The sequence below is a fragment of the Nanorana parkeri genome, unplaced genomic scaffold, assembly GCF_000935625.1.
Source record: "Nanorana parkeri isolate BGI_ZX_2015 unplaced genomic scaffold, ASM93562v1 scaffold33, whole genome shotgun sequence".
Lineage (NCBI taxonomy): Eukaryota > Metazoa > Chordata > Amphibia > Anura > Dicroglossidae > Nanorana > Nanorana parkeri.
In genome coordinates this window covers 3062880-3076043 of record NW_017306301.1, presented here as the reverse complement: position 1 = coordinate 3076043, position 13164 = coordinate 3062880, and the positions used below count along the sequence as shown (strand labels likewise).

The 13164-nt window shown below is 38.1% G+C and overlaps 1 protein-coding gene across 1 annotated transcript; it reads left to right on the top strand.

The window, feature by feature from the left end:
* The first annotated feature begins 1637 nt into the window (after positions 1-1637).
* Positions 1638-3787, top strand: HOXC5 (homeobox C5). The gene is made up of 2 exons (XM_018568864.1): positions 1638-2118; positions 2713-3787. Exons 1-2 carry the CDS (start codon positions 1638-1640, stop codon positions 2925-2927), a joined length of 696 nt encoding a protein of 231 aa, XP_018424366.1. The 3' UTR covers positions 2928-3787.
* Positions 3788-13164: the final 9377 nt, after the last annotated feature.

The window sequence follows — 13164 nt, the reverse complement described above, 5'->3', positions numbered from 1 at the left end:
GACACATTAAAATGAAAACTACCCATACCATAATGTAGAGCATATGTAGTCCAAACAGACTTAAATCACTCTTACCTTAAACCACTCATGTAAAAATCTTTAGAATCAAACACTATGTAAAAACTATGTAGCTGAACGTAATGCAATCTATCATAACCGTATAAATTATGATTTACAAACACCAAGAGATAGACAGTAAAATAGGTAGAAAAAAAGAGAGGTGAATGGGGGGACAAGGAAACTATAGCCATTTTTTTTTTTTTAGATCTAGTCCATGGCGAAAAGAAACATATATGTAATTAATAAATATAAATATACATGTAAATGAAATCCACTAAGCCAATATATTTCTATAGCGAAACCTTGGGGGTATTAGGTTAATTCCAATTTCTTCTACTATATTAAATTTAGGCTCTGCAGCCATCACAGTTAATTCAATTCTATGCTAGCTGAACTTTTCACCTTGAAATAAATATTATATATATGGAGAATAGTTTGATCTGTACCTCCAGAAAAAAAAATCCCATCTCCATTACATTAGCATGTATTAAATGAGGAAAGTGAAGTATGTAACCCGGATAGCACGTTGAATGGTTTTCACTGGCCAAATAAAGTGAGTTTTAGTGGACTTCTGATCTTTCAAGCGCAGCAACAGAGAACCAGAGACCTGAACTTTCTCCCCAGTGATCAAAAACACAAATATTTATTGCACACGTATGTTTAGGAGATGCTTTGCTAGATAAGGATCTGCATTTCAATGAGCAGACCAAAAAACAGACTGAACAAAGAAAAGGCACACAGATCTGACATCTATTTCAGACACGTGTGTTTTTTCTTCTTCTCTTATCTGATGCAGTGTGTAATTTGTGAATACATATACATGGGGCTAGTGGAAATATGGCGCATTATGTTTGATCTATAGCGCCACATGCTAAAATAGAACAAGACACTTTTGGATGGGACATGCTCTTTAATTTCCGGTGTGTTCCGTTTCTTTAATATTATAGGGACATATCCATTAACAGTCTATAAGTTCTTAAAAAGATATAGCAGTAGATTTTCCGCAAAATCAACGAGAAGAAGGGAAAAAAGCGCAAAGTTCCCTCAGGGTTTAAGAGGCTATAGAGACGCGCCTTGGGGAGATTTGCAACCATTAGATTCCTTGTTCAATGGGTGGTCAACCGCGTTGTAAATAAATTATTGATATAGTTATATTGTTATAAAAATACAGGTTTAGCTAGTCAGCCATTGACCTAACACACCAATGGTGGCTCTCGATGCAGCCATATTTAGCAGGCGCTTTACCACCCTACTGGCACCAGGTGACGCTGTGGCCTCATTGTCTTCTTTTTTCGACTTGGGGCCTTCAGTTTGTTCTGCCAACATATCAGATACGTTTCACAGGCTTCCATCAATAACCTCCTGGGGTCATCAAGCCAAATTTATGACTGGCCAACAGAGTCACGTGATTCTATTTAAACATCCCATATTTGGGCAGAGCACATAGAATAAAGAAAGAGGATTCCCCAGCTATAAATTCTGCACTTTAGAGAACAAAACCCCTGAACTTCAAAGGGCCACAAATCAAGCCTAATCAAAGGGTGCAAAAATAACAATAATAATAATAATAATCAGCCATGAGCTCGTACGTAGCCAATTCATTCTATAAGCAGAGTCAAAATGTTCCAGCCTATTCCATGCAAAGTTATGGGAATTATGGATCTGTATCCGAGGTCCCTTCATCCAGGTATTGCTACAGTGGGTTGGATCTGAGCATTACATTCCCATCTCCTGGTTCTTCAAACTCTCTAAACGGTATGGACATGCCTTCAAACCCCACTACAAACTCTGATCGGCCTTCCTGTAATGTAATGGGCACTTCGGTGCACACACTTGGTAGAGGAGAGCAAGGTGCCCTCAGCCCTGGGATTTACAATCAGAAAGCGGGGAGCACTTCGTTGGAGGACAGATCTAAAGGGATTGAGAACATCAAATCAGAACCGGTACAAACAACTCCACAAGGACAGCAACAACCACAGCAGCCACAGCAGCAGCAGCAGCAGCAGCAGCAGCCACCCCAAATATACCCCTGGATGACCAAACTGCACATGAGCCATGGTAAACTTTCACTTCTCGCTTTTGTTTCATAGGGTTTTGCATTGGTTTTTATAGGCCATACGGGGCAAATAATAAAAAAAACCCGAGGTCGTAAATTTTACGACTTAGGCATCAATTGCTCGTAAAACTGTCCACTAAAAGGCTTACAGGCTATAGACGTCCAAATTTATGACAGCATAATTGGATCATAGGAACAAAACGTGTAGAAAAGACAATAATTCCATTTTTAGGGAGAAGGAGAAAAATATTGTTTTTTGCAGGAAAACAAACAATCATGTGCACTTGTTTAGTTAATTTTGCTGACAAGATTGACTTTGCAGTTAAAGGTAGTATATTTAAAACAGCTTTTTGGTGCCTAAGTATTTTACTAAGGTAACTTTATTCTTTGCAAAACAATCTAATAAAATATGCATGTTTATGTACTTAAATGCATGTAGCCTAGTGTGTATTACGTCCTGCTGTATTAGGCTTTGGCAGGCACCGTTTTATTTTTGTGGTTTTTAAGGGGTTTTTCTTTCTCTTCAAAGAGGCGTTATTACTACAGTATTATTGTATGCTAAATTTATATACCCCCTACTACCTTCTCCTCCTTAGAAACTGATGGCAAGCGTTCCCGGACAAGCTACACTCGATATCAAACCCTGGAACTAGAGAAAGAATTCCATTTTAACAGATACCTGACACGTCGCAGGCGCATTGAAATAGCCAACAACTTATGTTTAAACGAGAGGCAGATCAAGATCTGGTTCCAAAACCGAAGGATGAAGTGGAAGAAGGATTGTAAAGTCAAAACCAAAGACTCCCTTTAAATGGCGACCTCAAAGGAGCTAAATATTTAAACTGAGTTTTACTACATCTACTTAAAGAAACTTTTTTTTTTGCCTTTTGTGTGAAGGGAGGTGGATGGGATCAAGGGAAGGTAAAATAACTACAGGGATTCTGAGTTGATTAACACCTCTAACACAAGACAGTCCCCCTATATTTTGAAAGCAAAATAGTGTATAGATCTGTATTTTATCCATTAAGTGTATTATTTTGACTAATGTCAGTCTCAAGGTGTAAAATGTGGAGGCAGAAAATGTTTAGGCAGCTCCTTGTATAGTTTACTATCCCAGGCGTCATTGTGCTAACTGTGCAATCTGTCCAGGGTCAAAGAAAGTTCTTTGGAAAAAAAAATGCTAATTGGGGTACTAGGCTGAAAAGGACAGGCAAAGAGTGGCTGTATTATATTGTGCTTATTATAATAGGGGTCATATCTTTGGTAAGCAGTTAGATTTGGAAAACATAAACAATAGAAAACACAAGTCTAAAGTTTCAAGATGAAACTTTGCCATTTGTTATATAGTATTGTACATACACACATGAGTGTGTAAAATCCACTATGATGTGTCCATGCACTTGTATAGTCTTTAAAAAAAAAACCCATACGTGTCACACACTACAGCGTGAATTTGTTTTTTATGTTTCATTTTAATAGTAGTGTTTGTTTTTCCCCCTAGAGTCAAATATGTGTCCACCTATTCTTATTACCTTTTGCCTACACACTATGGTTTACTCAGTAATACAATGTATGTGTGCAGGATTTAGTTTGTCTTCTTTTGGCATTTTGGAAGGGAACAAATCGCCAAAATGTATTTTCATGTGTAATTTATTGTGTTTTTTTAACATATTTTTTCCAACATTTTGCGTTATTAATGCTGAAGTGTATAAAACAATTTGTACTTCATTGTTTAATATAATCATTTTAGCCAGTTTTATGCGATAATGTAACTCATATATTTATTGGTTTCAGTTTCATATGTGAAAATCATGAATCTTATATTTTGTCATATTGAATAAACTGCAAGTAATATAACAGATGAATCTGTGGTAACAACTATGTTTTTCTTGTATATTGCTGGCCAGGGAAAGAGGTAATCCACTTATTCAGTATAAGGATAACCTTGTATTTTAGCATAGATGTGACAGGATCGTATAGAAAATATCTCTAAAGTAAAATATCTTTTATATACATATGGAATCAGGCTTTAAAACCTAACTGCAAATGAATAGATATGTACATAATAGAAATCAGATATGTATAAAATATATACGTAAATATAAATATAACCAAACCACTAAAAAAATATGTCAAAGCAAAATGAGTCTAAAATAAATGACGTACCTGTTTTTTTCCAGTAATGAAATCCCTTATGGGCAGACTCAAGACAGTATGATGACCTGTAGTGTGTCTCTAGAAGTAAGGCTAAAAAGCTTAAAAACCCCAAACATGGTCAAACTGGTTCTCTTGTTGTGAAAGTTTTACCCCAAGAACTGCTTTAGAAAGTCTGGAGAAAATTGTCCGAATCTGTTATCTGTAATCTGGCTTGAGAACTATTTACAGTAGGGACAAATGCTTTGAATAAGCCAAGAGCACCATAAAACTTTATGGCACTTCCCTTACACGTTGGGACAAAAGAGGAGCTTCCTGATATTGGAAGCCTAAAACCCTTTGAAGATGAGTCCTGGAGCTAAACGTTTTTTTAAAATCTTGAATCACACATTGTTGAAAATAATAGTGTACATTTTATGGTTTGCCTGTAATTAGCCTGTGCTGTGGTTTTGGTTTAAAAACCTTGTCAGGTATAGATTATTTGTCAGGCTGGGTTTCCTGATGTTTTTGATATATGAGTACCACCTTCAGCTCCCCAACGTCCCCTGTCATCGTGGTGACGTCATCCTTCCAGTACCCAAGACTCTTCATTTATCCAAGACTTCCAAACCCCCCAAAATTGAAGTTAGGATGTGACTTCTGTCAACACTACTAATACACACAATTCGCTGCAGTTAATTCACATCTACACTGTTGTTAGCATACAACTAAGCACACATGTCAGGGCATATAAACTCAGTGTACTGAATCTTGACCCCTGCTTATGAGACCCCTGAAGCTCCAGACTAGGAAACTTTTGTAGCTGAATGGGACTCCAAGCTTACATTACAACTAATCAGTCTACTAGCAAACATAACCTAGGCCATTTCCAGCCAAACATTTTGAGTCAAAAGTGGAAAAAAAACCCCATCCAGACAACACATAACAAGCAAAATAATCCTTACTAAATGTGCTCAGGTACACTTTTACTGCAGACTGCCAAAATAGCTGACATCAGTGGGCAGCTAGACCTGAATAATAACGCAATGACACCGACCTATACCATGTGTGACTCATCTTCCAGAAAATAAGTCTAAAAATGGAAAGAAAAGCGTCGAAGGGAAAAAGGCAACTTACCTTTCCTGTAAAAACTGTGACCTCTATTTTAGAAAGGTTACCTAGGCAAAGGATTAATAAAATGATAAGTCCACGTCTTTGTGAGACATTGCTTTTAGTTTAAGAGAGAACATTAGTGCAAATACTTCTGGCTTCTATTCTATGTGAATTTAGTAGTTTAAAAGTTTTGAAAGGTTATTTATGTGGATGGCCATAAGGAAAGACCCTGAATGGTTCTTCTGGAGCACGTGATGTCATTAAAGTAAGTTTTATGGTTTGGGGGAGCTGACAAAGCTACAATGTATTTACATCATATATAATCTTAACTGTCCACCATCGCAGCTGCTGGGTCTCTTTAATGCTAGGACAGTGGGACAAGGCGGTTAGTGTGGATTACGTCGCCTTGTGAAAGCTGAGAATGAGGGTTCATCAGCCAAAACCACCCCAGGCAAATGGAGGGAGCCATTTTCCTTTCTCTTTGAACTATATAGGATTTAAGGTAACGTTTTAGATTCGTATCAATGCTATTATTATTAGTGATTTTTTCTTCTTCTGCATTTTAAGGGTGTAACAATAGTTCTGTAAAGTTCTGTTCATTTGGTGGATCCGGCTTTAATCTCTAATGTAGGTGTAGTTTAGCTTGCCCAGTTTGGTCTTGGTCACATATATCTATATATATATCTATATATATATCTATACAGATATATAGATATATGAAAATGTTAAAATAATTGGATGCATATATATCTGTCAGGGACCTTTGTAGGTGCTCTGTGTTGGCAGTAGAAAAGGGAGTGCAAGGTAACTTAGCACACTGTGAGATGTACGAAGGAGCATGTACTCAAAGTTTGTAGGCTATAGAAGTGCATGCGCAATGTCTGCAAACGTTTATCATGAGGTGTCTGTACTTTTAACTCATGCGAGCTCATAGCTCTCCCCACCAGGGGTAAAGGGGTTGATTGACAGCAGAAGACATGGGCAACTACAACTTCCAACAGCATCATTGGGTTTACAGAAAAGCCCTGTTATATGAACATGCCCGTATAGTCACCCAATAAAGGTATTTTATGGTGTCTTGTGGTAAGCACTATATAATGTTAGTACTCCGGGACCCCAATGCTTCATGCAATCTAGTCACGATCTGCCTTACCATATCTTTCAGCTACTCAACTCCTTCTTCCCCCAAAGTCATTAGGAGTCCTCCAGGTGAGCTTAGAGTTGTGTGCAGAGCTCAACAAACGGGTTTTCCTTTTTGAGGCTAGGGTTGTAAATACTTTGGATATTTTCAGCATGGTTTCAGGCCAAATGTACATCAAAGGATGTACTGAACAGACAAAGAGCACACAGATGTGTTACAGAAAGCTTGGGATACATGGGACTGATATAGATCCATAGATAGATAGATAGACAGACAGACAGACAGACAGACAGACAGACACAACCAGGCACATACAGATACATATTTATTTGCATGAGTGTAGATGTGACTTTATGTTTTTACATTTGTACTTCTCACGACATGCAATAGATGGCTGGCTTATACCCAGACATTCTGTATAGATGAGCAATTCGCATATATATGTGAAAATAAAAATCCAATCATTTTTCTATCTGTTTACCGCTTCATAGTAACATCCCCTCAATTTCAGCATCTTGTGGTAAAGCAGCATTTAAACATGCAGATTATTTATGCTGATAGGCTTTCCTTTGCTGGGTAACACTGATGTCTGCTCTGCTCGAATGTAATATAGTTGCAACTTGCATCAGGGACGCAGCACCAACCAGAGGGCATGGCATGCCGCTTTTAATTAATTGGACTCATTTCTCTAGAATTGATGCTTCCATATAGAAACAGCCATTTTCACAATGTATTAATTTTCAAGGCACTAAAATAAATTGTACAAATGGAAAGGACTGCTATTTTGCGATTTTTATTTTGGTTTTAAGCACTTTAAAACTTAAGCCACAATGCAAACTAAGTGATGTCGGTAGCCATTAAAAAGGAAGGATTTGAAAGAATCAAATGCAACATCATGGAAAAAAAGGAAACGCAAAAAACACGCAGGGTACAGACAAAAGTAAACTTGTTTTTAGTTTCTACAAAAGTATCAACTTTTACTTCATAGAGAAGCAGAATCTAGGACATTGATTAGACCACAGAGATCTAGGTATATACATTCACTATGATGTCGGTTGTACCGCATCAGATAGTCCCAGTTAACAGGAGTAGTGGATACCTGGCTCAGCCTCCCAGGACCTGTCACAATACAAGGGAGGGTGTGTTTGTCTCAATGACAAGCAAAGGGAAAATCTTCCTGAAGTCTGGAGGGGGTAGAGAATTGGCAGCCATACACCACTGGCATGGAGACATAGCATCTGCTGTTTCGCTTTCAAATAATAATAGGTGTAAAGACGTGTTCCTGAAATACATCTCTCTTCTTTACATGGAGGGAGGAGTGTTTATCATTGCCCACAATCTACAATCTCAGTCATGCAAACACTGCAAGTTTAACATTATTTCCAAAACAAACAAACTGGCGAAAAGATCACAAAGGTTTTGCAGACCCACACCTATTTACTAAGCACTACACACTACTGCAGGCAGAGGGGGAGTTTTCACTGGTGAGGGTCTTGTAGCTGGTGTCCAGTATCTAAGGATCACCATACACATACAATCTCTGTACAATCAACTTGGGGTCTACCAAAACTGTAACATGAGGACCTAATCTACACCATCAATTTGTATCCAATCAGGCAGGCTTGTGTTACTTCTTGGTAGATCTAAAGGAGATTGTACAATCAGATTGTAATGTGTTTGGTGAACGCACAGCGATTTTTATTTAAAGATTGGAATGCAGGGGTTTTGTTTTCAAAGGGGGCATGCACACAGGTACATAAATAGGTGCGTTCAGATCCGTAACGCGCAGCGTTTTTTCTTTACATTCCAGATTGGAATGCAGGTGTATTGTTTTCAGTGGGGACATGCACACAGGTACATAAATAGCTGCGTTCAGATCCGTAATGCGCAGCGTTTTTTATTTATGGATTGGAGTGCAGGCGTATTGTTTATACTACGGATATGCACAGAGGTGCGTAAACAGCTGCGTTCAGATCCGTAACACACTGCGTTTTTATTTACGGATTAGAATGCAGGCGTATTATTTATACTAGGAATATGCACAGAGGTGCGTAAACAGCTGCGTTCAGATCCGTAACACACTGCGTTTTTTATTTATGAATTAAAATGCAGGCGTATTATTTATACTAGGAATATGCACAGAGGTGCGTAAACAGCTGCGTTCAGATCTGTAACGCAATGCGTTTTTTATTTACAGATCAGAATTCAGGAGTATTATTTATACTAGGGACTTGCACACAGGTACAAAAAACAGCTGCGTTCAGATCCGTATCGCACAGCATTTGTTATTTACAGATCATACATTGTCTGTGTGTACGTGTGTAAATGCATGCATATATGGGTAAATGAAGTCTGAACTAGAAAATGATTCCAGAGCAGAAGGAATGAGACTTTGACATGTTTACGGGCCTAAACACATTTAAGCGCGAGTATTCTAATGCTCATTTACGCCGTAATGTTTTTGGCCTGAAACAAGCGTATATGATCATTAGAATTCTTACGTCGGTGAGCATGTAGCCTAACACCAGGATATCATGAGCACATGCCAGATTTGCTATACATATGTTAACCATGCTAATTCAATAAAACAGTGCGAGGGGCATAAGTGTGAAGAGCAATACACATTGCAGCCAGTTACAATCCATCTTGGATTAGTCTTCCTTCATAAAGTACATTCTGTTTGGCTGCAGTAGGTTACTGTACTTTGCTACTTGCACTCATTTAAAAAATAAAAATAAATAAATACATCTTAGTAACTGTGTTTCATTCCATTCAGGCCTCAGCTTCCATTCTCTAACCCTAAACACATGAAACCTGACTAATAGCTACAAACAGCTACAATATTCGGGTCTGCTCTGTCTTGCTACAGTACTTATATATATAAAAAAAACTGTTACATTGGTGCGAACACACATACCCAAACCAGTATATTCATTCTCAGTATTTTGTTATTTGGCTTTCAATTAAAAGCAATAGCTCACACAACTGGAGAACAGGAAATGTTGGGGTATGAAGTCCCCATAGCGTGCGATTAGAATATTCCTTCTAAGTTGTCAGACGGGAAGAATTCCCTATGTTTGATATGTAAATACCACTACTGGTGTGCAGCTGCTACCCCCCATCCCAATTAGCTGTTCACCATACTTCCACAAGGGGCTCTGAGAGCAGCTCAGCATTGTATAGCTCAGTGCAGGTGTGGTCTTGGTAGTCTACTGCACTGAGTTGGAAAAAGAGCGCAGAGCCCAGAGCCCAAATGCAGCTCGGGAGTAATGGCATGGTGAACAGTCTCTAAGGGTAATGGCAACTTTCAGTGCTTAGAATTGTTTACCATGGGGTAGACATTTTTCATCAAGTTGCCTGAATGCACGTCTCCTTATTTACTAACATTCACTTTATAAATGAAACTGCCTCTATTCCATTAGTAAATCAACCCCAAATAAAAGCCTTTACCTTGCAACCCTGATCCAAAGTTACTGTGTGAAACATTTCCACTTTTCATATCCTTCTAATATGCCTGTAATAGAATACCATTTTATTTAGTTCCTGTTCACATGTATGCATTCTTTGGCACAGTTAACCGATTGAAATTAAAATGCATTCTGTTACACACGCACAGGTGTAAAAAAGTGCAATGTGCAGGGTTTTTCCCCTATACGGAACTAAACGCAGGTGCATTGTTTTCAATGGGTACATGCACATGCACTGCGTTCAGATCTGTAACAAAAATCTGCAAATGAGTACATACATTTTACATCTATATGTGTGTAAACGTATGCGTACACACGTTCATGAAGTCCAAACTTCCAAAGTAAAACAATTAATTACATTGAAAACAGAGCAGGCGGAATGTAAAGAGAAATTTACACATATAAACGCACATGTGTTATTGGGCCTAAACGCAAGCATTTTACTGATCAGTTACACCAGAACTGTCGGATATAAAACATGCATATATGATCAGTACGTTTCTTATGGTCGTGTGCATGTAGCTTAATATAGTCAATTTCTTTGTGCATTTACACTGTAGCTGACTATGGACTAATGCCACAGAGCATGCCTTTTGTGCACAGTTTTTTCATGCTAATATTAACAATGTCTTAGTCCATTAAGGTGTTACTGACTAGTGCAGTAATGAGCTTTTATTTGGGGTTGGTCTGCTAAAGGAATAGAGGCAGTTTAATTTATAAAGTGAATGTTAGTAAATAAGGAGAACCAGAGTTCCCTTTGAACACTCAATAATGTGTTAAGGATTGAAAAGAAAACACAGGGCTTATGGGAGGACATCACTCGTTGATTGAAGTTTCGCCCAATTTACTAAGTTCAGTAAGCATTTACTTTGCAAAGTGAACTGCCTCTGTCCTTTCAGTAAATCATCCCTATTGTGTAGAGGTTTCGTAAAATATTTTATTACAAAAAGTGTGCTGTACCATCTCACTGAAATAGTGATCGTTAGAGAAAATGTAAGAATTACAGACTGTACTGTGTATACAAAATTGTTTTGTGTGATGCAAGGGCAAGTCACACCAGTTCACATTCGTCCTGCACTTCCCACGCAGTAAAATGCAATTCTTCAGCATTATTTAAGGGGACATATTTACATTGCATTAATGGGCAATAGAAAACAGAATGATGCAGTTTTGGTCAGCTGACATTTCATTTTCCCAATCAAGTTAATTGGGAAACTTTACAACTCGTGTAAAATGAACAGAAAACACATGTGACATTGCCAATGTGAACATAGCGGTATGGTTTACTATCAAATCTTGGCTGTAGACTTTACAATTCTTTAATATACTGTGCTATCAGACTAAAATGAAATACTAGTTTAATCAGCTGCATGTTTTTTTAACTTGACTATATCATGTGCTGAACCATATGACCTGCAACAGAATTTAACCATCAAGGGTGATGGCAAAATCTGATCAATATGGATGGACATTTGCCATGAGTGGTAAACACCATATAGTGCAGTACCAAGCACAAGTGGGTGTATGATAACCGTGTACAAACACAACTGTGACCTTGTTACCATCACAACTGTCATCTTGGTCTTTCAACATTCCAGCAGACAACTGTATCAAATTTAGGTTTTTAAAAATAATTTCATATCATATCAATGGATGCAAATGTTTACCATAACAACCTATTAAAGCATACTTATAATTTAGTTAATCACAACTACACCAATATTCAATCCTGAACTAGACCATAGATAGAATAATGGTACAGTCCAACCTTCCTCAGGCTTTTACTGTGGCTTGGATAAATATTCACCCGGCTTGACGTTTTCAAATTCTGTAGTTCAAGCAGTGTACCGTGCGAGTCGTCAACAAAAGTAGAAGTTTCAAAAATCCTTTCAATGTAATGACCGCCAGACTCCCTAATGTGGTGCTGTTTGGAATCCCCAGTCTACATAGACAAATGATTCCCAACTCCTCCCCTGTTTAAGGACTCTAAGTCCTAAAGCAGAAGTTTGGATTACGAGTGATACTATTTATTGACTATCTAAAAACATTGCAGTGCAATCTTTTAAAACACGCCAGCCCCTTCTTTAGGCTATTGCCCATAGCTTTGAAAGCTTACATAAAAAGAATCAAAAGACTAACGCTCCAATTCCACCAGACTGCAGATCAATACAGGTATCGGGTGCAGGCTGCAGTATGCTCCCACATACAGTATGCTCAAACAATATCTCTCCAATCAACCACACAAAACCAAGGTCCATAAAAACCTAACTTTATTGTTGTAAATTCCATGCAAAGTTCAAAATACAAGGTATACACCACCATAATATCTCTCCCACTCCAACGCCGCTCACGCGCTTCACCACATGGGCTTAATCAAACAACTATGATTAGGCCCAGGTGGTGAAACATGTGAGAGGTGTTGGAATGGGAGAGATACTATGGTGGTGTATAACTTGTATTTTGAACTTTGCATGGTATTTACAACAATAAAGTTAGGTTTTTATGGACCTTGGTTTTGTGCGGTTGATTGGAGAGATATTGTTTGATAAGTGGGAGTACCCTGCAGCCTGCACCCGTTACCTGTATTGATCTGCAGTCTGGTGGAATTGGAGCAGCGAATCTTTTGCTTTTTTGGATATTGGCAATAAATTATATCAGCCTAATCCAAACTCCAACATTTTGTTTTACAATCTAAATTTAAATAGGATTTATGGTCATTCATCTACACTGATTTTATAATGCCAAAGATAAAAAAAATTGACATAGTTTTCCAAGGTATTTAGGGATTAAACTATGAAGTGGTGAATCATTCACCACCTTTGCTGTTAAACCCCTAAATGTCTCTGGTGCCACTGACTTCCTTCAGAAGCCACATTTTTAGCTGAATAGAGATTATCTGTGTGCAAAACCAATACTCCTGATTCATGAAGGCCCCAGGGTTCATTAGACAACGTCCCTAAAAAAAAAAAAAGCGTCATGAAGATTAAAATATATCAAAATAAAAAAGGGGATAAACAATCAAGGTTGGGTTATAAAAGAATATCCCAAACTTTGAACATCCCCTAGAGCCATCAAATGTGTGCAACCAGGTTCGCTGGTGTGAGGAGACAGAAACATTCCATAGCACAAAATACCATGGGGGGGGGAGGGGGGGGGGAAATTTTAAAAGTGCACCAGAAAAACTCTGGGGCAGT

Bases quoted from the DNA above. Each gene is read 5' to 3' on its own strand.
- HOXC5 (XM_018568864.1), top strand. From the start codon at position 1,638: ATGAGCTCGTACGTAGCCAATTCATTCTATAAGCAGAGTCAAAATGTT. The intron at 2,119-2,712 runs GTAAACTTTCAC...TCTCCTCCTTAG, and splicing joins CAAACTGCACATGAGCCATG to AAACTGATGGCAAGCGTTCC.